We start from the raw sequence: 25,709 nt of genomic DNA, 5'->3' as shown, positions 1-25,709 counted from the left end.
TGTGACAGTTTATCTGCATGAATTTGGCTTCTGATGGCCTCAGCAGTGTGGGAAGAATGACCGGCACAGCAAAGCAAGTATATTTGATGCCTAAGCACTCTTTTCCCATCCTAGAGAAAATGGTGGCAACTGCTAATGATAGTCTCTAGGCTTAGAAGGGCAAGTGTTGGACTGAAAGATTAATGTATGTGACCATGACCAATGGGATAGGCAGGGGCAGTTACCACCAGCAGCCTTCCAGCAGGCTGAGTTGGGGGAGATGAGACAGAGAGCAGGGCCATTCCACCCGCCCTGCTGCAAGTATTATCCCCCCCCCCTCTTCACTTCCCATTCCTTTTTTCCTGTGTTTTATGTCTTTTTGAATTGTAAGCCTGCGGACAGGGGCTGTCTTGCTTAATTGATTATATGTAATCCATGCTGGGAGCCTTTTTGGCTGAGTGGCATAAAAATACTTGAGATAAATAAATAAATACATACATACATACATACACACCACACTACACACACACACACCACCAGACAAAACATACACCACACAGAAAAAAATACTCCTGTCACTCCCTGCTGTCTTCCTTAGCCCATGTGGGCCTCAGAAGCATTCTTGGAAACAGCTGGTGTTCGAGATCAGCATGATACTTTACAATACGCCACCTGCATAGTTACTTTTAAAAAAAAATCTTTAAAAATATTATGAGGGATAGGTAGCCTGGAGAGTGCCATGGGAGGTGTCTGTGGGCATATTGGTGCTCAAGGGTACCACACTGGGAACTTCAGGCTTATGTTCTGATTAGTAATTATATTTTCCTACTGATTAGACCAAAGTAAGGCAATCTGGCATCCTCCTGATGTCTTGGATTACAACTTCCTTCAGCTCCAGAAGTCAAAGCTCAGAGAGTTGTAGTCCAACATCTGAGGTGGGCAAACCAGGGGCTGGCCTCATGGGGGATTTGCTGCAAATTGGGAGCATTTCGAGGTTGTTCACAGCAGATGACATCATGGCCATCTGCAGCCACCCCAGAGATTTCTGGTGGAAAAGCCAGATTTTCTGAGACCACATTTACTCTGCCTTATTTCTTTAATTAGGATTCTCCATGCTTCTGGTGCTGTGTGCCCCTATCATCCGCATTTACTTCAGCATGATAGCCCTGCCCAGGAGTGTATCTTTCACCTGGCCGTGACCTCACTGAGACTTTCCAGCCTTCAGAATTGCCCTGCACTCCCATTTTGCCAGTAATTAGCCTTCGTGATGATGCACTTTTCTGATGCTTGCATTACTTTGCTTCTCCGTTGTTGTGTTAAATGGCATCTGATATTGTGTAAAGTCACTTCTTTGATGTTATGTAAAGACACTTCTCTGACCTGGCGAGGTCTTGGGAGCTTGTCATTTCAAGCAGGGAGAAAGTGCCTAGAGAAGGAGAAATGGGTGGTGGTGGAAGCAAGAACTCCGCAACTGTTTGCTGAAATGGGGCAAAAATGGGGTATTGGGTTGCTCTCATAGGAAGCCTTCAGAGGCCATACTGGAGAATCAGGGATTTTGGCTTCTTCTTGCAAAAGGGGAGAACCTGGACAAGGGTGGGATACAAGCCGCTCTTATTGGTTGAGCAGACCCTGCCAGGTTGGTGACGTTCCACTCCCCCACACTAAACCCAGAAGTATGTTTCTTTGAGGCACTGTGTGAAAACTGGATTTTAAAGATACGGTATACTCTGCTTTTCTTGCTTCATGTGTCCCTGACGGACTAAAGCCGATTCCATGAAAATCCAGATAATACTCCAATGAGCTTCTCATTCCATTGTCATGAAGATCCCTCCCATGTTGTCTACCCACTAGATTAGTCCAACTAACCACAAATACTTCACAAGCATTAAAGCTTAATTTTTATCTGTTAGTCATCATATCCTCCCTAAAACTTAAATTTTCTAATCAGCTGTCAGGAGCACCCTAGCGGCCTCTTTCAGTACACTCCAATAGCCAACTCAAGACACAGACAAAAGGATTCTTTTCAAGGCTTTAATCCTTTTACAGCTTAATGACCCTTTCAGATGCTAATCACCAGCGACTAAGCAAGGAACAGCAGAGTAGCTTATGCTCCGAGTAGGCAGTTGATCCCCTTTTGAAGGAGAGTCACTTGAAAACCCTGAACTTATGGGTTAGGGAGAGATCCTCCCTCTTTCCCTTGGGTCCACGGGAGGCGGCCGTTGCTTGCGCGCCAAACGGGCACTGCACCTCCTTTCCGTGCCCTCCATCACTCATTGCTCCCTGCGTCTGAATTGAGCATCTAGCAAGCCCCGTTCCTGCACTTTCTCACTGCTAGGATCACTATCTATCTCAGGAATGCCGGCAGGAGGAATCTCTGCCAGCTGCTGTGCCTGTGAGGAATGAGCTGGCTCCTCTCCCACGGATTGCTGATCCTCTTCAGAATCAGAACTGCACTGAGGTTCTATCGACTCAGTTTCCACCCTGACATCAGCCTAGTAGAACTGTGGGTAAATGTGTGGGCACTTAATTATTATGTTCATCACACAATGGATTCTGTTTTGTCTACTGATTTCTTTGAATAAATCACAGCACAGTTGAGAAATTGCAGGTAGTATGTAATGGGACTCCATTGGCTTTTTGTGATTTCTTTTGTCTGCATGGTTATCATAAAATCAGGGAAGAAAGGACACATTAAAGATGCCAGATACTGGCCTGGATCCAAAGAAGTGCACGATTAGTTCTGCACGGCCAAAGGGTTGTATGCATCAGAGAACTGGGGTAGCACAGAAGCTGAAAGTCTGAGTTACAAATCAGGAAGAGGCTGATAGATTAAACTTGCAGCAAGGAGTCAGAATTTAGTCAGTTTTCTAAACCTATAAGCTGGAGGATGAGTTTCATTTGTATAAAGAAGTTATGTTATTGGTGACAAATGACAGGTTTTTCTTTTTATTCCTAGATTTATTTCTTGGATCATCTGTGCACAAAATGAAGATGTTTCCGATTTTGCTCCTTGTTATTCTTCTGGCACAGACTTCTAGAACACAGAAACCTGGTATTTGAGTAGCCTTTACAGGAAAAAATGGTCAAGAAATTGTTCTTGCTAATGTTAATATGGGTAGTTGCATAGTTGTGTTGGCATTTTAGAGTTGTAGGCTCCTTTGCAGCAAACATTTGAAACTTTACAACATGCTATGTGTCATGACACTTTATTGTCCTAGTTGTAGCCTTACAACTATAAGGCCTATAACTGTAAGGCCTTTTCCAAAACGCCAAGAGCCAAAACAAATGTGTGATTATTGTTTTTTAAAGTATGTACTTGTCAGTTTAGTAGAAAGCAGGTGTGGGAGACAGCGCAATCCTATCAGGATTGGGGTTTGCCTCCGAACTCAAGAGGCGACCGCCTATCCAGTGCAGGGAAGGACAAGCTTTGAGGGGATCCACACTTCAGGACCCCTCTGCACTTCAGCCACCCTGCATTCACGGCTAGACAGCCGATTTTGGAACATAGGATGTCTCATACCAGCACTTCTGCCCTCCCCACCCCAGCACACCCCCAGGAATGCCCGGTTTATGCCGCTCCACGCTCCTCTTCCGAGCGTAGAGTGTGGGGCTGTTCCACACTGCCTATGAGGCAGTGCAGGAGGGGGTGAAAGTCAGTTCCCAGGGAACCGACCTATCCTATGGCTATCTAGCCGCTGACTAGCAGCCATAGGATTGCGCCCTAAGTGTTATACTAAATGAAATATGCGAAAGAGAGTAAAACAAACCCTCTTTCTTGTCTTACTTTAACATGCTGTGAGGTTTTAAGTCATATTTATCCAGTGGAGCTCCAATACTGGAAGTTGCCGGACTGGAAGAAAAAAGCTTAAACCAGAGTGAGAAAGGCAAGGCAAGGGAGGGGGCAGGTTTGACTCCCCTCCACACCCTCCATTTACTATAAAAAGCAGACACACAAACACATCCTTCTACTTTATAGTCAAAGTCGTGAACAAACCTGGCTCTGCATAATTTGAATAGCCCTTAGTTTGAGACATGAAGCCTTCAAGCAAACTTGCTGTCAGGAGCACCCTTGCTGCCTTCTGAAATCCTCAAGTAGCCAGAATCAACACACAGATGATAGTTCTCTTTTCCAAGGCTTTATTTCCATTCAACCTAATGACGCTTACAGATGCTAACTGCATGAGCCTAATGAGGGAAACTTGAGAGAGCTGCCTACTAGGGGTTTTTAGCCTTAGTGAATCGGTTTATCTCCTTTTGGAGGGTAAAGGTGGGAAGCCTCTGAACGTAAGGGCTAGGAGGCAAAAGTCCACCCCTTTCCCGTGGGACATCGGGACACATCTGTTGACATTGCACCAAGCAGGCTGAGCTCCTCCTCTCAGCGCCTTCCATATCCTGCTTGTTCCTGCTCCAGCGCCTAGCGTCCCGAAGCTCCAGTTGTCCCTCCCCTTGCCTGCCAGGGTCACTACCACTCTCAGGAATGTGATCAGGGAGGGGCTCTCCCCCCAGCGGCGCCTCTGAACAGCACGCGGGTTCCTCTCCCACGGTTTCTATCTCTTCCTCAGAATCAGAACTGCTTTGGGGCTCTATGGGCTCCGATCCAACCCTGACACTTACACAGCTATCAGAGTTGGACACATTGTTCCTGCCCTATCTGAGTAAAACTGTGCCCTACCCATGACCTCTGCCACCCCTATAGCCCCCTGATGAAGGGTCTGTGCTCTCCAGTTTCCTGAGGGGGGGCTGCCCCACAGCAGGGGGGAGGGGCCAGGAGTAAAACTCTGTCCCTCAGCCTACTAATCTCCCTTCACTTCAAACAGTATCGACTACAAAAGCTATGTACTGGTTTAGGAAGTTTGCCCCTACTGACTGAAGATGGTAGTGCAGGCTTCAACCACATGGACACATTTAATTAACAATTAATTAATGCATTTTAAAGACAAAATTACCCTGAGGTGCATATCCCTAGGGTGCCCTTAGTATGCACACCAAGTTTCAGCTGTCTAGGTTTCATGGTCTTGGTATGATGGCAAGGATGGACAGACACACATCTTTTATAAATATAGATGTGTGAGTACATGTTTAAGAAACACGCAGATGTCTGGTTTGGCCCCAAGAAAAGACAGAACAAAGCTTTCAGAGGTTTAATTCTCCAACACATAACAATTCCACATGTAAACCAAGCCAGTTTCACTTCTCCGATATATAAGTCAGGACAAAATGTAATTGCAGGGAAATGTGGTGGATGCCATACAATATAGATATATTTCTATATCTCTAACATCACACCTAAGACAGAAACATTAAAGGGAATCCATAAAAGACTATGTATATTTAGTTTTTCCTGAATATCTTCACAGTTTCACTTTGTTTTATTTTTATTTTTCAAGCATTGTAGTGTTAAGATTATGCACTAACTTTCATTTTCTGCTTGTGCAGCTCCTGAGTCTGCAGACATTGTCCTTTTGATTGACAGCTCTGATGCCCTTGGCAGAAGGGCTTTTCTCTCTGTGAAATCTTTTGTGAACAGAATGATCAGCAGTCTTCCGATTGGCCCAAACAAATATCGTGTTGCTCTTGCACAATACAGCGATGATGTGCACATTGAAGTTCAGCTGGATGACTTCAAAGCAAAGAACCCCATGTTGAACCACATTAAAAAGAGCTTTGCATTCAGGGGTGGATCTTTAAGAACCGGGAATGCCATACAAAAGGTCCATGAGACTTTTTTCCAAACCCCAAGATCAGACAGAAACCAGATTTTGGTGGTCTCAACTTCGGGGCTGTCAGAAGATGCCGTGGAAGATGCTGCAAAGCTATTACAGGATGAGGGGGTAAAAATCATAGCTTTGGGATCCCAGGCTGCATCTCTGCAAGAGCTGCAATCAATGGCTACACACCCATTCTACTATTATTTTGATACACCAAGGGATCTCCTCACGTTTTCTCAAAATATGTCTGATGTCATTGGAGCTGCTATAGATAGTATCATGGTCATGTCAACAACAATGGCTCCAAGAATAGTAGGATTACTTGAAGAACTTGGGACCTCAACAGGTAAGGCAAACGATGCAGAAGAAAACCAGAAATATGGGCTCATGGATTGGTCAAAAGCCTCCCTCAGCCCCAGTGACTGAAATCTGCCAGATCTGGTGTGTTGCAGTTTGGATTGCTGTGCATGTGATGGTGGAGTAATCCACATGCCAAATTATTTGCCACACCACTGGCAAAGCCCATGTTGAGCAGAGTGCAAACAAGTTAGGACATCCTTTCCCAACCTGGTGCTTTCCAGAATTTTTCAATGACAACATTCCCAACTTTCCTGATCATCAGCCACTCTGGCTGGGGTTGATGGAAGCTGAAGTCCAAAACATCTGGAGGGGGTGTCTGACAGTGGTAGGGTGTCAGCCAACCCCACCAGGTTGGGGATGGCTGACTTAAGACATCACCCACGTGGTTCCTGTTTAGGAGACCAGAAGTGTCCCAATGGGGCATCTGAGCTCCATCATAGTTTACATGTGAAGGGTGCCACAGCTTTGCACATTATGTGGTGAAAAGGAGGTTTATCATTCAGCACCATTTCTCCCCTTAGCTTTGTGCCATGGGAGCTGCTATAGTATAGCTCTCTTCAGTGCTATGAAGGTGACATTATCAGATGTCCCTGAAAGACACAAATGCCATGATATTTCATGTGTATAGACTTTTACACTTCCTCCAAAATTTTGTCACTCATGACAACATTAATTTTTAATTCATCCTGTTGTGCGTTACCAACCATATAGATGTTCATCACGTTATGATATGACATGTGCTTTTTGTTGCATTACAAAAACACAAGCAAAATATTAGTCGTGTGCACTGACCACAAGATACAGTTTGGGCCCCAATTTGGAAAACAGTATGATTTGCCTCAGGTTGATTCAGAGGCTGCCTGATTTGACTCAGGGGCCAAATCCAAATCCTGATTTGGAAATCCTAAGTCTCATGCCACCCTTGACTGTCACTGGAAATAAATAAATAACTATAGGTGTTTTGCTGTTTGACAGGACTGGATGAAATTTGTGCACATAGTAGCCCCATATGAGGGGATGAAACCTGCCAAATGTCAGTGCTATATGCCTTTAAATTGTGATTTTGATACCTGGGAGAATTATTTATTTATTCATTTCATTTCTGTACTGCCCAATAGCCGAAGCTCTAATTCTTCCTCTCCAAAGAATTATGTGAAAGTTGCAGGCATAGTTGCCCCTTGTGAGAGGATCAAGTTTCAGATTAATAAGGTGCCAGGAATTATGTACAAGAGCAGCATTTACACTTTGGGGGGTTTCCACAACAGGATGCATATATTCCCCTATGTGGGAAACTTGTATGATAATGGCCATAGGGGTGGTCCTAGCTAAGAAACCTGCAAAATTTTGCAAGAATAGGTTCATTTTTGTGCAAGGGGAGACTTCAGATTTGAAGTGATTTTGATACCTAGGAGAATTATGTGAAATTTGCAGGCACAGTTGCCCCTTGTGAGAGGATCAAGTTTCAGATTAATAAGGTGCCAGGAATTATGTACAAGAGCAGCATTTACAGTTTGGGGTTTCCACAACAGGGTGCATATATTCCCCTATGTGGGAAATTTGTATGATAATGGCCATAGGGGTGGCCCTAGCTAAGAAACCTGCAAAACTTTGTAAGAATAGGTTCATTTTTGTGCAAGGGGAGACTTCAGATTTGAAGTGATTTGATTCCCCTTCCCCCACTCCATTTTCGGGGGGGCAATTTATATGAAAATGTCATACAGCATAGAGATGACCCTAGGCAAGAAATCTGCAAAATCTCAGAATGACAGGGGCAGGGGTTCAGAGTTCTCATGAATGAAAAACAAGTTTAGGGCATTTTTGTTTTCTGGGCAGTTAGCACCAGAATCACAGAATGTGCAGTAAGGCAGGGGTGAATGATGGATATGGAACATACAGTGGCAGAGGTAGAAGGACTTGAACCCAATGCTGTACTCTCCTAGGTCTCACAGACTCCAAAATAACTTTTTTAATGTGCCTGCCCCTAGAAGAGAGAACTAGCAAAGAGCATTGAACACTAGATCAGTCTTGCAATATATTCAACATCCCTGCCCCAAAGCACTGGGAGTGTAGAGTCCTGGTAAATCCATTTGCTAGTATTAGAAGCTACAAACCAACACCTCCTCCTCTCCCTACCCGCTTCCCTCACCCTACCGTTTTCTTTATATGGATATCTTAGGGAGAAATGTACCAATTTCTGCAGACATATTTATCTGGATCTCTGTGTCTTTCCAAATCCAAATCACTAACAAAGCTTCAAGAAGGCATAGATGTGAATTTGTTCCACTTCAAAGGAAGTCTGCTTTGATTTGAACATCTCCCAAATCATTCTGATCCAGCCCAATTTTCTTTGGGATTTGGCCACATCCGAAGCACACCATTACAAAATACCCACCAAAAGTGTCTACGCACATGACCCTAAAGTAGAGTCACAACTGCCAGTCTCAAATTCCTTTCCATGCATGGACTGACAACTGTGGAACATTCTACAGGTACTTGCAAAGGTTTATCACAAAAAAAGGAGATGCTAATATTGTGGGTTTTTTTCCCTCCCAGTTGCAACGTGCCATGATGATTCAGTTGCAGATGTCGTATTTGTGTTGGATGAGAGTGTTTCAGACACAAACACTAAATATATTACAGCATTCTTACAAGAAACAATAAATTCTCTTGATGTGAAAGAAAGATGTATAAGAATTGGTCTAGAGACATACAGCACTGAGCCAAAAATATTGTCTTTCCTGAGCACCGAAACAGAGAAATTGGATATTCTGGAGATAATTCAGGACTTTTCCCCCAAACAAGGAAAAGCTCACCTGGGTGCTGCCCTTAATTTTGCCAGGAAAAGATTTTTTGTGGAGGCTGCTGGAAGCAGAAAGTCTCAAGGAGTGGAACAGGTGGCCACCATCATCACCCACAGACCCTCCGATGACAACGTAAAAGATGCAGCTACTCTCCTCCGGCGGGCTGGTGTGACAGTATTTGCCATAGGCATTGAAGGGGCTAATACCACCCAGTTAACTGAGATAGCATCACATCCACCAGAACGGAATATTATAGCACAGGTCAAATTTCCTGATCTTCCAGTTCAGAGCAAGGTTTTTCGAAAGAAACTTTTCAACCAAATACAGGACAGGCTCTACGTCCAAAGTGAAAGAGAAGTACAGCTCGAAACAGGTAAGGCCTCGAATGGTATCCAGCGAGCATAGTCCCCGCTTAAATCTTCCTGCTCTTTGTGTTGTTATTAAAAGACTCCACTCCACTCTAACACTGGCCTGTGCACATATTAACTTTTTGGATTTACTTCTGCGCTTAACACTTCTACCACTTCTGTGCTTGACTGTTGCACTGAGGGGGGGCTGCCTCAGACAACTGATTTTGCTGGCAGTCATGAAAGGGTAGCAGTTAGTTCATTTATTTTCGTATTTGGACTGCTAGGGATGGGGAGAGGCACTTGTGGGGTTTTCTGCCTTATGTTCAAAAATAATTTAACCAGCCTTGGGTACTATGCACATTTACTGCTATTTGCTGCTCTGCTTCAGGTAGCAAGACGTCTTGGGCCAGCCCTACAGTTGTTCCGTGAAATGACCATCCCATGCACTATCCATACTCTATCCATATCCACATTTCAAAATGCTGCTTTCTTTTCCATACATTGCTAGAGAAGACAGTGGTAAATAGTTCTAAGAACCAGTGGAGTATGTTGGCTCCCTTAAATGACAATCCTAAAAAGTAAAAGTTATCCTTGTTTGGTTTGTTGTGTCTCAGGGACAGGTTATAGATAGGCTGTTCTTCCATGATAATTTACTTTATTTTAGCTCTCCTGGCCCCCTCTTATGTGGATTTAATTCTGTTTCTAATTAAATCCCCATAAGAAGGGACAAGGACAGCTAAAGTGACATATAGGATCACCTCAGTGCATGCTGGTCCATCTCCTTATGATGAGTTCTTATCCCTGACTTTGTAGTGGTACAAAGAAGATCCTTTTGAGGGATCTCTTCCCTTCTTAAAAGGTTGTGAACGCTCAACACTTTTACCTTGTGGCACTGAAATGGATGGTATTCCTTGGCTTATCGTTTACAAGTTACTTTATCTTTGTCATTCTATGGTTTGCCAGAGGCCAACAGTACAAAAGATCTTCCTAGGCTTAGATCTCAGATGTACATGTTTGTTGGCTGCCAGTCATTACATTGCAGGTACTTCTAGATGTGTCTCAGAAGACCTGTTTGGGAAGAACTTTCAGTCCATTTCCCAGCTCAGTTTATTGCTTTCTTATATGACTCCTCTTATGTACCAGACTGATGTCAAAGACTCTTTCTGCCATCATTGCTAACATTCTACTCGTCAGGCTTTTTGTATCACAAGTTCCACCTGTATCTGGCCATCCTCCTATATTGTTGACCACTTTGTTGCATCTCCTCATGCTTATCTTTGGGTCTATCTATGCCTAATGTCATATAAAATATCTCTGTTCTTGTAGGATGTATGAGCACAGACAAGGCTGATATTTATTTTCTCATTGATGGTTCTTCAAGCATTAGTCCGTATGATTTCAATGAAATGAAGACTTTTCTGCAGCAAGTGGTTCACCTGTTTACTGTAGGGCCTGATCATGTTCGATTTGGAGTTGTGCAATATTCAAACGATCCTAAAAAAGAATTTGAAATTGATGAGCACACTAAAAGCAGCAATTTAGAAAAAGCCATTAATAATATCAAGCAATTGGGAGGAGACACATATACAGGAGAAGCTATACGTTCCATGCAGCCATTGTTTGAAAAGGCAAGAAAGCAGCGGGACAGCAAAGTGCCCTCCTATCTCATTGTGCTGACAGATGGAGAGGCACACGATGATGTGCTGGCACCTGCCAAGATGCTGAGGAACACAGAGGTCGACATCTATGCTATTGGCGTGAAAGAGGCTAATAAAACACAGTTGCATGAGATTGCAGGCTCAACGTCAAGGGTTTACTTTGGGCAAGCATTTGACTCCTTGGAAGCTATAAAAAAGGATTTTGCTCGAGACCTATGCTATGAAAAAGGTAAGAGAAATACTCCTGATATTTATTCCAGTATATGGAACCTTAATTTCACAGACTGATGATGTCAAGCACACCCAGGTCCTTGCAGCAGTGCTTCCATGAAATCTATTGATTTGGGGGGCCAATTTTCCAGGCAGAACTGGAGATTACAAGGGAACCATGGGGTTCTGAGACATGTAGAAGAATGACTGGGGCCCTTTATCTAGGTTCCCATTTGAGTATTCAAGCTGAAGTACTACTCCCACTAACCACTCAGAGCCCACTGAGTCAGAAAACCAGCAAGTTTAAATTAATAAGTGGTTTAATAAAATTTAAGGGTATCCATCACAAGGAAGTGAGAACAAACATGGCTAATATAATATAATAGAATCCAAATGAGAATAAATGAAAGTGCAGAAGATTATAAACTGGTAAGGGGAAATTATATTTCTATAGTAATATAGTAGGATTGTGCTCCTAATGTATCTTTTACTGGTAGACAGTTAGGGATGCTCCAAATCATGCTGTTTCCCAACTCGTGACTAGAGTCCCCATATCAGAATAAGGAAGAAAATGTGCATTCTTGACCATTTCAGTTTTATAGATTCCTATGTTTCTGGGCTTGTTCTGGTTAGATGCTGTAGCAGCGAATTAATGTAGTTCTAATCTAAAAGCCACATTTGAAAGAAACACTCACCAGATGCAGTGGAACAGCATGTGGGCTACGTGCCTATGTTTCTTTTTAAAAAAAAAAATTACTTTGAGGCTTGGGTCTATAGAACTCACTGCCACAATTTTTTATAAAGTTCTCAGGTAGACCTCACCACTAGGGACTGCTATCTCAGCTATAAAACCTTTTAACTGCTGCCACTAGAATAAACTCTCTCTACTTAAAAGAAACTCAGTAACCTGGTTCCTATGGCATAGGCATGGGACTGACACCACCACTAGAGACAACCTTTCAAAATGAACGAAAGATAAGATGTTGATTAATGGAAATTATTTACAAAAGTGAATGAAATGTCACTCTTCAATAATAAGTTGAGATTGCCTAAAGGTTCTTCAATATGGTTGCTTACCTTTCCTAAACTGAGTCTTTCCCAGATTATTTAAATCTCAATAGCTTTTCCTTCAGGCCAGATTTCTCTAAAGTCCATACCACAAACAGGAATAGGTTAGTAATAGGAATTTCCCTAACTTCTTTACAAACAGGAAGAGATGTCTTCCTCTGCCTCCAGTAGAGATGTCAGAGGAATCTGCAACAGAACCAAATGAGTTTGGATTTTCTGAATCTGACCTGCAGATTCCACAGAGGCTGGCTTTGCCCCTGTGGGGTGGATTCTGTGGATTTGCAGGCCATTTTTCTAACCTTTGGGAATTATGCACAACTTTCATTGCAGAAAAATACACACACATACAAAAAAAAACACCCAGCCAAACATGCACATTTTCCCCATAGGCTAAAGCATGAAAATGAGCATGGGGGGGGGGGTACGTCTTGTGGGAATTTGTGCATTTTTGCATGTGTGAATTAGCGCAAATTTGGAAACTAAAAAAAATCTGATTCCATGGATGGGTGGACGATGGAATGAAAGGCACCTGAAAACCTGCAAAACACAGACAGAATGGATTTTACAGAATCCATACTCCCTTCGCTTCCAGTTCTTCCTGCTTCTTCTAGCTTCTAGGTTGATTCAGATGTTTCAGGGGCTACTTGCTGAAGTTCCCTCTGGTCAGACATAAAAAAGGAACCTAAAAATGTATTATGTATAACTTGCTTTGCTCATAAAATTATTGTGTTTGGGATATTGAATTTAAAAATATAGTTTATTCAGACTATAATTACAAATTTACTAACTCAGTTTCCTTTTTAAAATGTTAATGATAATTTTATGAGCAAACTAAGTTTATATATATATATATATATTTCCTAAAGCAAACTTCCTCCAACCAGATGCCCTCCAGATGTTTTAGACTGCAACACCTGGCATACCTGACCATTGCCCATGCTGCCTGGGGCATAGGATTGCACCCTGAAAGGCTAAATTTAGCCATCAGGGGCTTCAGTTTGTATCAGAACCAAAGCACTTGGGGAGAAAAGTTTAAACCCTTTCCCCCACTCTGTTTTCCCTACTTAAATCATCTCCTGGAATCCACCCCTCGCAAACTCTTCTCTAGCACTGTGGTTCTGATCTGGATTGGAAGCAACAGTCGCTGTAATTTTTAGTCCTTGTAAAAAGCACATAGATTAGGGGGGGAAACAATACCTTTGGCCTGAGAAAGAAAGGATATATTTAACCATATAAAGGATATCTTTGGATTTATTTAATTGTATTTATTTTAATCTGAGTAATAATTGTTTTTCTCTTGTAGCCTGTAAGGAAATGAAAGCTGACATCATGTTCCTAGTAGACAGCTCTCATAGCATAGGCCTTGAGAACTTTGAGAAAATGAAGAACTTCATGAGGGAGCTGGTGAACAAAGCTGACATTGGTCCAGAGCGTGTGCAGATCGGTGTTGTCCAGTTCAGTGACAGAAATATAGAAGAGTTCCCGCTCAACAAGTATTCCACAAAGAACGACATCAATGAGGCTATTGGGAGAATGTTTCTCATAGACCAAGGGACACTCACTGGAGAAGCACTGAGATTTGTTTCCAATTCTTTTGAACCTACCAAAGGGGCACGGTCTTCTGTCAACAAAATTCTTATCCTCATCACAGATGGGCGAGCACAAGATGAAGTAAAAACTCCAGCTGCAGCCCTGAGAGAGAAAGGCATCATTATCTATTCAGTTGGGGTATTTGATGCCCATAAACCAGAACTCGAAGACATAAGTGGGAAACACGACAAGGTGTTTTATGTGGAAAACTTTGATATTCTGAAGCAGATAGAAGGCGACATCATGTTTGGCGTATGTAATCCCTCTGAAGGTTAGTACTGTTTCCTATGGAACCTATGTACTGTTGGGGGAGGGGGGGAGTTTTCTGCCCAATGAGAACAGGAAATTACTGTTCTCTTGGAAGCAGTGCTGTTTTGTGATGGTTCCATCAGGGACTTGTACATTACGTACCCCCAAATTCATACATTCCAAAACTCGAATTGCACAATCAGAAATATAATTCAGTTTTTTTAGTTCCAAAATGAATTCCAAATGAAAATCAATAAAGTCAATATAACTTAGCTGGTTACATATTTTGTACTTGAGTAGAATCTTAGGTTTAAGAGCATGTGCAGAATTCCTTTCAGAGAGGATGTCTTAAAAACCACATCTTTGGGCTGTTGATTAGATGGTTCTCAAGGCGCTGAGGCTCACATATGTAGGGCAATCTGAGTCCTGTAAAAGTTGGCCCTTTCTGGAGGCAGACAGTTGTTTTGTCCAATGGCGTGATAATGTCGATGATCTAGCTAACTAATCAAGAAATTGATTTAGAGGTTAGGTCCACCTGCTTAAGCACAATCCTATGGGGATAGTTGGCCACCTCAGAATTCAGAGGCGACTGACTATCCAATGCAGGGCGGGCGGAGTGTGGAAAGCATCTTCTCCTTCACACTCTGGCCACCCTGCATTTGTGGCTAGAAGGCCGATTTTGTCTGTCTATCCAGGGCACCTCGGAGCAGGGTGGGGGAAGGCCAGGTGGCACATAGGAAGCATCATAACACTGCCATCAAAAAGCAAACTTTATCGCCTTTGGGTAAATGTGGGTAACTGGAACCAGTGGAGACTGGTGGCTGTGATGTCAGTGGGGTACAGGGGTGTTGCTACATTCTTAAAAATCTAGGGCACAGGCCCATAACACAAATTTGCGCCTATCTATCATCTATCTATCTATCTATCTATCTATCTATCTATCTCCGAGTCTAAGGTCACCTCTAATATATATATGTGTGTGTGTGTGGCATGTGCATTCTTGCTTGCGTGTGTGTATAGATTACATACATACATAAGAAATGTGCACTGCCCCCCCTTCAACTCAGACCCCGATTCAGCATTTTGGAAAACATCCCGCTTCTGCTCGGGCCAATTTGTAGTCGGACCATTTCAGCTCAGCACCAAACCTGAGTGAAGGTTTGGGAAAATGAGTCTTTATGCTTCCTGTTGACTACCATTGGAATTTTTATTTTTAAAAATGTAACTTTTTTCTCTTGGTCAGAACTGCATGATCCTTTCAGGCATAGTAGCCCCGTAGAAGGGGATTACACCTGCCTAATGTTTTGCCAAGACAACTCACTGTGCATAACAAACACTCTCTTCCAACAACCTAAGAGACAACTTTATACATGGACTTCACCAGACGGTCGACACTAGGGATGTCAGAGAATTTCTCCACAAATCTCGGGGAGGCCGAATGCTAGCGCATTCGGCCCCCCGAAATTGGTGGAGAAACGGTCTGCCCCCCTCGCCCCCCCCAGGACAGGACTTACCTTGTGCAAATGTCCCTGGTGGCGGTGGCGGGGCAGCGGCCAGTCTTCCGACCGGCTGCCACCACCGCCATTTCCAAGTTAAAAAAAAAAAAAAGTGATAGGCTACGTAAAGATTTACGTAGCCTATCATGGCTAGATTTTTAAAAAACACCGTGATAGGCTACGTAAATCTTTACGTAGTCTATCACGGCTGAGTGGAAAAAAACCCAAAAAACGCACGTACGCAAATGGCGGCGCCCATGGGCGCCGCCATTTGCGTTCCTTATTTTGGCATGTCTAGTCTACGTAAACATTTACGTAGACTACAGCGAAAATAGGGGCAACGCAAATAGCGTTCCCCTTATTTTCACCATAGTCTACGTAAATGTTTATGTAGACTACACGTGCCAAAATAAGGAACGCAAATGGCGGCGCCCATGGGCACCGCCATTTGCGTACACGCGGTTTTTTGGTTTTTTTTTCACTCAGCCATGATAGGCTACGTAAACATTTACATAGCCTATCACAGCTGACTGCAGGGACGCAAACGGCGGCGGCTACGGCCACCGCCATTTGCATCCCGGCAGGACAGGTTTCATGGCGGGAGGGACGGGGCGCCTCCCCCCCGGCCAGAATTTCAGGGGGGGAGGGATGGAGCGCCTCCCCCCCACCGCGAATCAACTTTCGGGTTCAGGTAAGTGACTTTCGTACATCCCTAGTCGACACCAAAATCAGATTGACTACATCCTTTGTAGCCAAAGGTGGCGGACATCTATGCAGTTGGTAAAAACAAGACCTGGAGCTGATTGTAGTTCAGATCACGAACTTCTTATTGCACAATTTAGAATCAGACTAAAGAGAATAGGGAAGACCCACAGATCAGTTAGATATGAGCTCACTAATATTCCTAATGAATATGCAGTGGAGGTGAAGAATAGATTCAAGGGACTAGATTTAGTAGATAGGGTCCTGGAAGAACTATGGACGGAAGTTCGCAACATTGTTCAGGAGGTGGCAACAAAAAACATCCCAAAGAAAAAGAAAACCAAGAAGGCAAGATGGCTGTTTGCTGAAACACTGGAAGCAGCCCAAGAAAGAAGGAAAGCAAAAGGCAACAGTGATAGGGGGAGATATGCCCAATTAAATGCAAAATTCCAGAGGTTAGCCAGAAGAGATAAGGAATTATTTTTAAACAAGCAATGAGCGGAAGCAGAAGACAATAATAGAATAGGAAGGAAAAGAGACCTCTTCCAGAAAATTAGAAACAAGAGGTAAATTCCAGGCAAAAATGGGTATGATCAAAAACAAAGATGGCAAGGACCTAACAGAAGCAGAAGAGATCAAGAAAAGGTGGCAAGAATATATGGAAGATCTGTATAGGAAGGATAATAATATCGGGGATAGATTTGACGGTGTGGTCAGTGAGCTAGAGCCAGACATCCTGAAGAGTGAGGTTGAATGGGCCTTAAGAAGCATTGCTAATAACAAGGCAGCAGGAGATGACGGTATCCCAGCTGAACTGTTTAAAATCTTGCAAGATGATGCTGTCAAGGTGATGCATGCCATATGCCAGCAAATTTGGAAAACACAAGAATGGCCAACAGATTGGAAAAAAATCAACTTATATCCCCATACTAAAAAAGGGAAGCACCAAAGAATGTTCAAACAGTGGCAGTTATTTCACATGCCAGTAAGGTAATGCTCAAGATCTTGCAAGGTAGACTCCAGCAATTCATGGAACGAGAATTGCCAGATGTACAAGCTGGGTTTAGAAAAGGCAGAGGAACTAGAGACCAAATTGCCAATATCTGCTGGATAATGGAGAAAGCCAGGGAGTTTCAGAAAAACATCTATTTCTGTTTTATTGACTATTATAAAGCCTTGGACTGTGTGGATCATCACAAATTGTGACGATTTCTTGGTGGTAGAATAAGAGTCATCTTGTCTGCCTCCTGAGGAATCGGTATAACGACCAAGTAGCAACAGTAAGAACAGACCATGGAACAACGGACTGGTTTAAGATTGGGTAAGGAGTACAGCAGGGTTGTATACTCTCACCCTACCTATTCAACCTGTACGCAGAACACATCATACGACGTGCTGGGCTTGATGAAGCCAAGGCTGGAGTTAAAATCGCTGGAAGAAACATTAACAATCTCCGATATGCAGATGATACCACTTTGATGGTTGAAAGCGAGGAGGAGCTGAGGAACCTTATGACGAAGGTGAAAGAAGAAAGTGCAAAAGCTGGGTTGCAGTTAAACCTCAAAAAAACCAAGATTATGGCAACCAGCTTAATTGAGAACTGGCAAATAGAGGGAGAAAACGTGGAGGCAGTGACAGACGTTCTCTTTCTAGGCACAAAGATTACTGCAGACGCTGACTGCAGCCAGGAAATCAGAAGACGTTTACTTCTTGGGAGGACAGCCATGACAAATCTTGATAAAATAGTGAAGAGCGGAGACATCACACTGACAACAAAGGTCTGCATAGTTAAAGCAATGGTATTCCGCGTAGTAACCTATGGCTGCAAGAGCTGGACCATAAGGAAGGCTGAGCGAAGGAAGATAGATACTTTGCTTTTGAACTGTGGTGCTGGAGGAAAATTCTGAGAGTGCCTTGGACTGCAAGAAGATCAAACCAGTCCATACTCCAGGAAATAAAGCCAGACTGCTCACTTCAGGGAAGGATATTAAAGGCAAAACTGAAGTACTTTGACCACATAATGAGAAGACAGGATACCCTGGAGAAGATGCTGATGCTAGGGAAAGTGGAAGGCCAAAGGAAGACGGACCGACCAAGGGCAAGGTGGATGGATGATATTCTGGAGGTGACGGACTCGACCTTGGGGGAGCTGGGGGTGGCAACGGCTGACAGGAAGCTCTGGCGTGGGCTGGTCCATGAAGTGACGAAGAGTCGGAAGCGACTGACCGAATGAACAACAACAATGTCAGAAAAATAGGTGCAGAGTTTATATTTTGATTTTCTTTTAAAGGGAACTGCTAATAATATTTTTATTACTTGGAAGATTTAGATAAACATTTCAGAATTCATTGCCCCATCAGAGGAGATCATGTATCCAAATTTCATAATGATAGCTGTGAGGGGGTTTTGTGCAAGGGTGGCCTTGACATTTTGAGGTCTTCGAAAGGGGACATACTTCTCTCCTTATTTTCCTTATGGACCATTGTTCTGAAAATTACAGACAGCCTAGAGTTGTCCCTAAGTAATAAATAGGGATGTCAGAGAATTCCGCCACGGATCTCGGGGAGGCCAAATGCCAGCGCATTCGGCCCCCCGAAATCTGTGGCGGAATGGCCTGCCACCCCCCGCGGATCTCCCCGGGATGAGACTTACCTGGGGCGGATCTTCCAGGTGGCGGCGGCTCCGGTGGGGGCTCCAGCGGCGGTTTGGCGGCAGCGGCAGTGGCCGGTCTTCCGACCGGCTGCCACCGCTGCCATTTCCCATGTAAAAAAAAAAAAGAGACATGATAGGCTACGTAAAGATTTACGTAGCCTATCACGGCTAGGTTTTAAAAAAAAATGTGATAGGCTACATAAATCTTTACGCTATTTGCGTTCCCCTTATTTTTGCCGTCTTAGTCTACGTAAATATTTATGTAGACTAAGGTGGGCCAAAATAAGGAACACAAATGGCGGCGGCCATAGCCGCCGCCATTTGCCTACGCATGTGTTGTTTTTTTTAAAGTCAGACGTGATAGGCTACGTAAAAATTTACATAGCCTATCACGGCTGACTACAGGGACGCAAACAGTGGCGGCTACGGCTGCCGCCATTTGCGTCCCTGCTAGCCAGCGGCCGGATGTCTGGCTGCTGGCGGAGCCAGCTGGCGGCTCCGCAGAATCCCTGTGGAGCACAGCTGGCCGGCCAGGATTCTGGGGGGAGGGACAGAGCGCCTCCCCCCCCATCATCAACATAATCCGCGAAAGGTAAGTCACTTTTGTACATCCCTAGTAAGAAACCAGCAAAGTTTCAGAAGGATAGGTGCAGCAGTTCATGTGGAAGGGGAATTCTCCAATTTGGAGGAGGGAGTGATTTGCTTTCCCTTTACCCCTTCCCCATTAGTTTTTGGGTAAATTTGTATTCAAATGCAGAGGTCATTAGAGGTCTCTCCCAGGCAAGAAAAGTTCAAAGTAGCTCTCATCTTCTTCCCCATAAGTTCATTTGTGCCAAGACTTCACCGGGATTCAGCCAATGAGCCTGTTTTCAAAACTAGGGCTCATTTATGGAGAAACTCTGAGCATGTACTAAGTGCCTTTCCTTCACCACTGAAGCTAGAGTTCATGCAAAATGAAAAAAACACAAATGACAAAACATTCATAGGACTGAGCTGAAAGGGTAATCAATTCATTAGATGGAATTGGGTAGGCACTGTATTAAGCTTGCAGTACAATGCTCACAACTCAGGACTTATTTCTGAGTAAACATGCAGAACATCAAGGTGCAAACCTCCCTGCAAAAGTAACTCATGCTGGAATCCTATGCAAACTTTCCTGAAGGTAAGTAGGGATGTACGAAAGTCACTTATCTTTTTGCAGCTTGGCTTCGCGGTGGGGGGGAGGCGCTTCGCTTCTCCCCCCGAAGTTCAGGCGAGGGGGGGAGGCGTCCCGCCTCACCCGGCCGAAATTCAGGCAGGGGAGAAGCGCCTCGTCTCCCCGGCCGTGAAACAAACAAACAAAAAAGACCCCGTGATAGGCTACGTGACGATTTACGTAGCCTATCACGGCTAGATTTCCAAAGTCAGCCGTGATAGGCTACGTAAATCGTCACATACCCTATCACGGGTGACTTTAGAAAAAAAAAAAAGCGCATACACAAATGGTGGCACCCCCATGGGGCGCCACCATTTGCATTCCTTATTTGGTCCCTGTAGTCTACGTAAATCTTTATGCAGACTACAGGGACCAAATAAGGAACGCAAATGGCAGCGCCCCATGGGGGCCGCCATTTCCGTACGCGCTTTTTTTTTTTTTTCCAAAGTCACCCGTGATAGGCTACGTAACGATTAACGTAGCCTATCATGGCTGACTTTGGAGATCTAGCCGTGATAGGCTACGTTAATCATTACGTAGCCTATCACGGAGTTTGTTTGTTTTTTACTTCTGCTATAATGGCGGTGGCGGCAGCCGGTCAAAAGACCAGCTGCCGCCCCCACCCCCGCCAAAAGCCCGCTGAACCACCACCGGGACCCGCCGCCAGGAGGGACATTCGGCTATGGTAAGTCCCATCCTGGGGGGGGCAGGGGGGCGGGGGGGCAGAGAATTTCACTGCCGATTTTGGGGGGCCGAATGCGTTGGCGCTCAGCCCCCTGAAGATTCGGGGAGAAATTCTCCGCCATCCCTAAAGGTAAGCCTCGTTAAACATAATGGGCCTTCTGAGTAGGCATACATAGGATTGAATAAATGAGCAGTATTTATCTCCCCTCCACTTAAAAACAAACAAACCAAGCAAAAACTCCTATTTTTATTAAAGCTTTCTGTTCATAAGAACATAGGAAGCTGCCTTATACGGAGTCAGACCTTCGGCCCATCTAGCACAGTAGTTTTGACACTGACTGACAGCAGCAGTTCTCCAGAGTTTCAGGCAGGATTCTTTCCTAGCCCTACCTAGAGATGCTGGGGATTTAACATGAGACCTTCTGCATACCAAGCAGGTGCTCTACCACTGAGCTGCAGCCCTTCCTATTGCTGGATAATGGCAACTGATAAACAAAACAGCCCCAGATTGGTTTCTCTGCAACCATGTGAACCCACTTTTCTCAAGGTCTTGAGTGAGAAGGAGAAAAACAAACCCTCTTGTCTGTTTGTATAAAGTCAAATACAGTTCAGAACTTCTTTTGTCACTGAAGATAATTCTCTTTAAGGATTAAGATATGCTCTCAAGATATGCTCTCAAGATATGCTCTGGGTGAAATAAAAAAGAGAAAGGAAGAACAGGATAGGGGAGAGAAGAAGAAAAGAAGAATGGTGATTGGAAATGTGGTGGGGGGGAGAGAATTCCCTAAGCCAATGGCTCCCTGCAGAGAGGTAGTACTTCAGAGGAATTTAGGAGTCTGGGGCAGGGAGGGTTGTAAGGATTGCACGTACTTAACTTTAGGAGGTGAGGTGGCAGAGGGCTTTTTCTAGCTTTTTTTAAACAGTAGAACCTGTTTAAAAGCCTTAGCAGTTCCTCGATCATGATGCCACATAGTCCTAACCCTCCTTTTGAAATAATTTGAGTCCTACAGCTATTTTGGAGAAATTAAAGTGAAGGGAGAGAAAGAAGTTTGTGGAGGCTGATTGGATCCTTTGCTGTACTGAAGCTACTAAACTACTGCAGAAGCCAAAGTTTCCAGTTCGGGGCAGTAAAATCAGATGCTGTGTGAAATACCAGTATTTCACGTGGAGGTCTTTCTTCCCTTCCTTCTCCCTCTTCAAAATGTAATTGCAAGCAAGCTCCCAACAGTGGGTATGTAAGAGCAGAAAAGTAGGGGGAGAGAGGTTTTTTGCACATCAAAAAAACCCTACACCAGACAACAACAAAAATTATAGCTCTTTGCTTTGACACATTTTCTTGAAAAAAGCAAATTTTACCTGTGGCTAGCACAAAAGCCACTAGGCCTAATCAGTCATCTATATAGGGGCTGCTAGGTCCCCAAACTCTATGCACATGTGGAAGCACATGAAAAATATAGCTCTTTTTTTTGACAGATTTTCTTGAAAATAGCAAATTTTATCTGTGACTAGCACAAAAAGCCACTGAACCTAACTGCCTGAAATTGGGCAGGTTCAATAAGCTCCATGGGGGCTACCAGGTGTCAAAATTTCATGTATTTATCATACAAAATAAAAACGTTAGGACTATTTCTGTTTTCCAATGCAAGTCAATGGGAAAATGTTAAAAAAATGGCAATTAGGACAGCTTGAAAAAAAGATCCGGGGCCCATGCCCAGGTGGGCCTCTTCTAATGATGCCCCTGGTGGGATGGTAAATCTGCTCCAGGTTTCAGGAAAAACCAGTCAGAATTCTAAAGGAGCTGTCCAAAGTGCTCCAAGAATAGCTCTTTTAGAGAACTTCTGACTGAAAGGAGAGTGGGGCAGTGAACCCGGAGAGGGTTCACTGCCCCACTGACATCAGAATCACCAGCCTCCACTGACTGGAACATAACATTAGGTCCACCACCCTTAATGTATGCATCGTGAATATTGCAATATTGAGAAATTTGTGCATACTGTAGTATATAAGATGAAATGAATGTGCATTTTAAAAAGTAAAATATATATATATTTGAATTGATTAATTGATTAATTATGCTTATATCTTCTCTTATTTGCTTTCCAGAGTGCCCAAGGATAGATGTTTTAGATGTTGTATTTGTAATCGATAGTTCTGGCAGCATAGGTGACATGAACTATGAACTCATGAAGGAGTTCATGATTGGCATCGTGAATAAATCTGACGTTGGCAAGGACCATGTACAGTTTGGAGCCATGAAGTATTCAGATGGTCCAGAAACTCTGTTCTCTCTTAATACCCATAGTAAAAAATCAGCAGTCATTTCACATATCCGGGCTGACACCCTTTTAAATGGTAGCACATACACAGCCAAGGCTCTTCAACACTCAGAAGCTCTGTTCACTGAGGCACATGGCAGCCGCAAATGCAGGGGTGTCCCCCAAGTTCTTATGGTCATAACTGATGGTGACTCCCATGATAAGGAGCAACTTGATGAAGTATCAAAGAGCCTCAGCAACAACGGAATCATTAGCTATGCCCTTGGGATAAAAGGAGCAAAGAGTGATGAACTTCTGACCATAGCTGGATCAAAAGAGAACATGTTTTATGTGGATGACTTTGATGGACTACAAAACATAACCAAGACGTTATCAGATAAACTGTGCAATATTTCAAAGCAAGGTAAAGTATTGTCTCATTCTGTTGCTGTATTTATGTTTTCCAATAGTAAGGCATGCAGCAATCTACTCTAATATTATCTGTTGTGTTGATAAAGTTGGTGGTTCTAGAAGTGTTGGGGAAGTGGGAGCATTCTTCAGGACAATTTCTCAGTTCCCCTTCTTTTCTCAAAAGGGTTGTTCTTTTGGTTTTAAAATCATGGGGCAGGATTTAATATTGGGATGATGTCAACACACCCATTTGTAAGTCCACTGGATTGTTGCCCCACCTGAAGCTACAATCTCCTGCTTTTATCGTCAGGGCAAGTTCAGCCATGTCTCTTCTCTTAAAATCACTTTTAAGTAAGCATTAATTTCCTTTACTGTTGAGTGTTTTTTCATTCAGCTTTTACTCCCCATTTACTTTGACATAAGAGCAGATTCTTTTTTAGTGTGAAGCCCACGCTTCTGAATTATTTTGAATCCCATTCAGCAAAACCCAGTCACAGAATAATGAAAAAATAACAGAGCACAGCACTAACCTATACCCATTAACTATGGAATAAATATGGAATAATTTCCTACTAATCTTCCTGAACCATTTTTTCAAGACAGATCAAAGTGCAATAGAGATCGCTTTCAACTGACAACAGTTTGCCTCAGAAAGCTCCCTCAGGACTAAAGTAGATGTTATATGGAGGCTACATTTATCTTTTTCCCTCCATGGGTGAAAAAGTAGCTTGCAGGGGGAAGATTTTGAGCTGAGAGTTTAAGCAGCCTCTTCTTATGCACACTTCCTCTATTCAGACTAGAATCCTGCCAAACCTGTTTCTGGTTAAAAATAAATGCTCAGGAAAATAACACAGAGCTCAGTGTAGCATCTAGTTGGGCTGTCAGCGTACTTTAGGAAGCACAACCTTCCAGGCAAGGGCAGCTCCTTTGCAATCCCCATCTCTTCTTGGAGGCTGAAAGGCCACGTCCCTTCTTGGCATAATAATGGGTAGATTTGTGCTCCCAGATGGCATCTGTGAAGTCCATGCCTCTTCCTATAAACCTCACCATGAAGAAGAACAGTGCAGACATCCTGGGGCTCAAGACTGTCAGCCAAAGGCAGGATCATTTTTGTATGACACATATATCAGGAGCCAATGTGGTCTAGTCATTAAAGTGTTGGACTTTCGACTTAGGAGATCCGGGTTCTAGTCCCCCCTTGGCCATGAAGCTCACTGGGTGACTTTGGGCCAGCCACTGACTCTCAGCCTAACCTGCCTCACAGGGTTTTCGTGAGGATAAAATGGAGAGGAGGAGGATAATGTCAGCCGCCTTGGGTTCTAGCAGGAGGAAAAAAGGTGGGATATAAATGTAATAAGTAAATAAAATAGAATATTCCAGAAAATGAATGTATTGTTTAATACATTTCTATACCACCCTTCATCACATGATGAAGCCAGGTGGCTGTTACTGGCCTAAGCTAATACTGTAAATAAGTCATGTACAGAGAGTTCAGAACTACACACAAGTGCTCTGATTTGCTATTTGTTGCAGAGTAGGTTTTGTCTGACCACACTTGAGACAGAAGACAACTGCGAGCTTTAAACAGGACCTTTACTTAATATTAACAGGCATCTTCTTGCTACAACTAAAGCAGGCAAAGTAGAGGAGGAAGAAGTGAAACCAAAACCAGCACCCCAAGTCCCTACCCATATTAACCATTCCGTGGCTTTTTCAACCCATTATATTTCTCCCTACATAGAGTGGATTTTAGCAAATAGAGTCCAAGCCTCTGCAGGTCGGATGGGGAACCTCCATGGGCCGGATTAGGCCCATGGGCCAGAGGTTCCCCATCCCTGGGTTAGAGTAACTCAGGGCAAGTTTTAGGAGGGCAGCTTACAGCAAGTGACCACCAGCTTCCATTTTTAATCTGGAGGAAATAATTTCTGGGTTGGATCCCAATCTAGTCATACTGAAAGTAGGCCCACTGAGATGAATGTGACTTAGGCTAGTCATGATTTACATGTCACACGGATTTCAGTGGGCGTCCTCTAAGCATGACCAAGTCTGGATCCAACCCGTTAGTGCATTTCTGTGAAAAAAAGACAATGGTTCTTAGATACCTTTCTATTGAGAACAATGCACTCCAGTGCACATGAAGCTTAAATCTAAAATATCTGGGGGGATGTTAGGTTAGGAAAGGCTGCATTACTCCAACATATCTCTACATATCTCTCTCAACCTAAGATGAGCGTTAACAACATTGCTGTTATTATCTCCATACTGCTAAGCAATGCATTTCATTTATTCATTTAGTACATTTATATCCTGCCTTTTTTCCTCTCGCAAGGAACCCAAGGTG

The 25,709-nt window shown here is 43.6% G+C and overlaps 1 protein-coding gene across 1 annotated transcript in view; it reads left to right on the top strand.

Annotated features, from left to right (window-relative positions):
• The window catches only part of LOC146344776 (collagen alpha-6(VI) chain-like), a 96,102-nt gene that overhangs the window by 5,415 nt on the left and 64,978 nt on the right, over positions 1-25,709 (top strand). The window contains exons 2-7 of the mRNA XM_084858207.1: positions 2,936-3,031; positions 5,416-6,033; positions 8,601-9,221; positions 10,525-11,085; positions 13,438-13,995; positions 22,806-23,381. Coding sequence (XP_084714333.1) covers positions 2,936-3,031; positions 5,416-6,033; positions 8,601-9,221; positions 10,525-11,085; positions 13,438-13,995; positions 22,806-23,381 — 3,030 coding nt within the window. The remainder of the gene's footprint in view (positions 1-2,935; positions 3,032-5,415; positions 6,034-8,600; positions 9,222-10,524; positions 11,086-13,437; positions 13,996-22,805; positions 23,382-25,709) is intronic.

The sequence above is a fragment of the Heloderma suspectum genome, chromosome 5 (assembly GCF_057233095.1).
Source record: "Heloderma suspectum isolate Gila_16-S chromosome 5, 16-S_ref, whole genome shotgun sequence".
In the NCBI taxonomy this organism is placed as follows: domain Eukaryota; kingdom Metazoa; phylum Chordata; class Lepidosauria; order Squamata; family Helodermatidae; genus Heloderma; species Heloderma suspectum.
The sequence above is the reverse complement of the archived record's forward strand: the minus strand, read 5'-3'. Positions and strand labels throughout refer to the sequence as shown.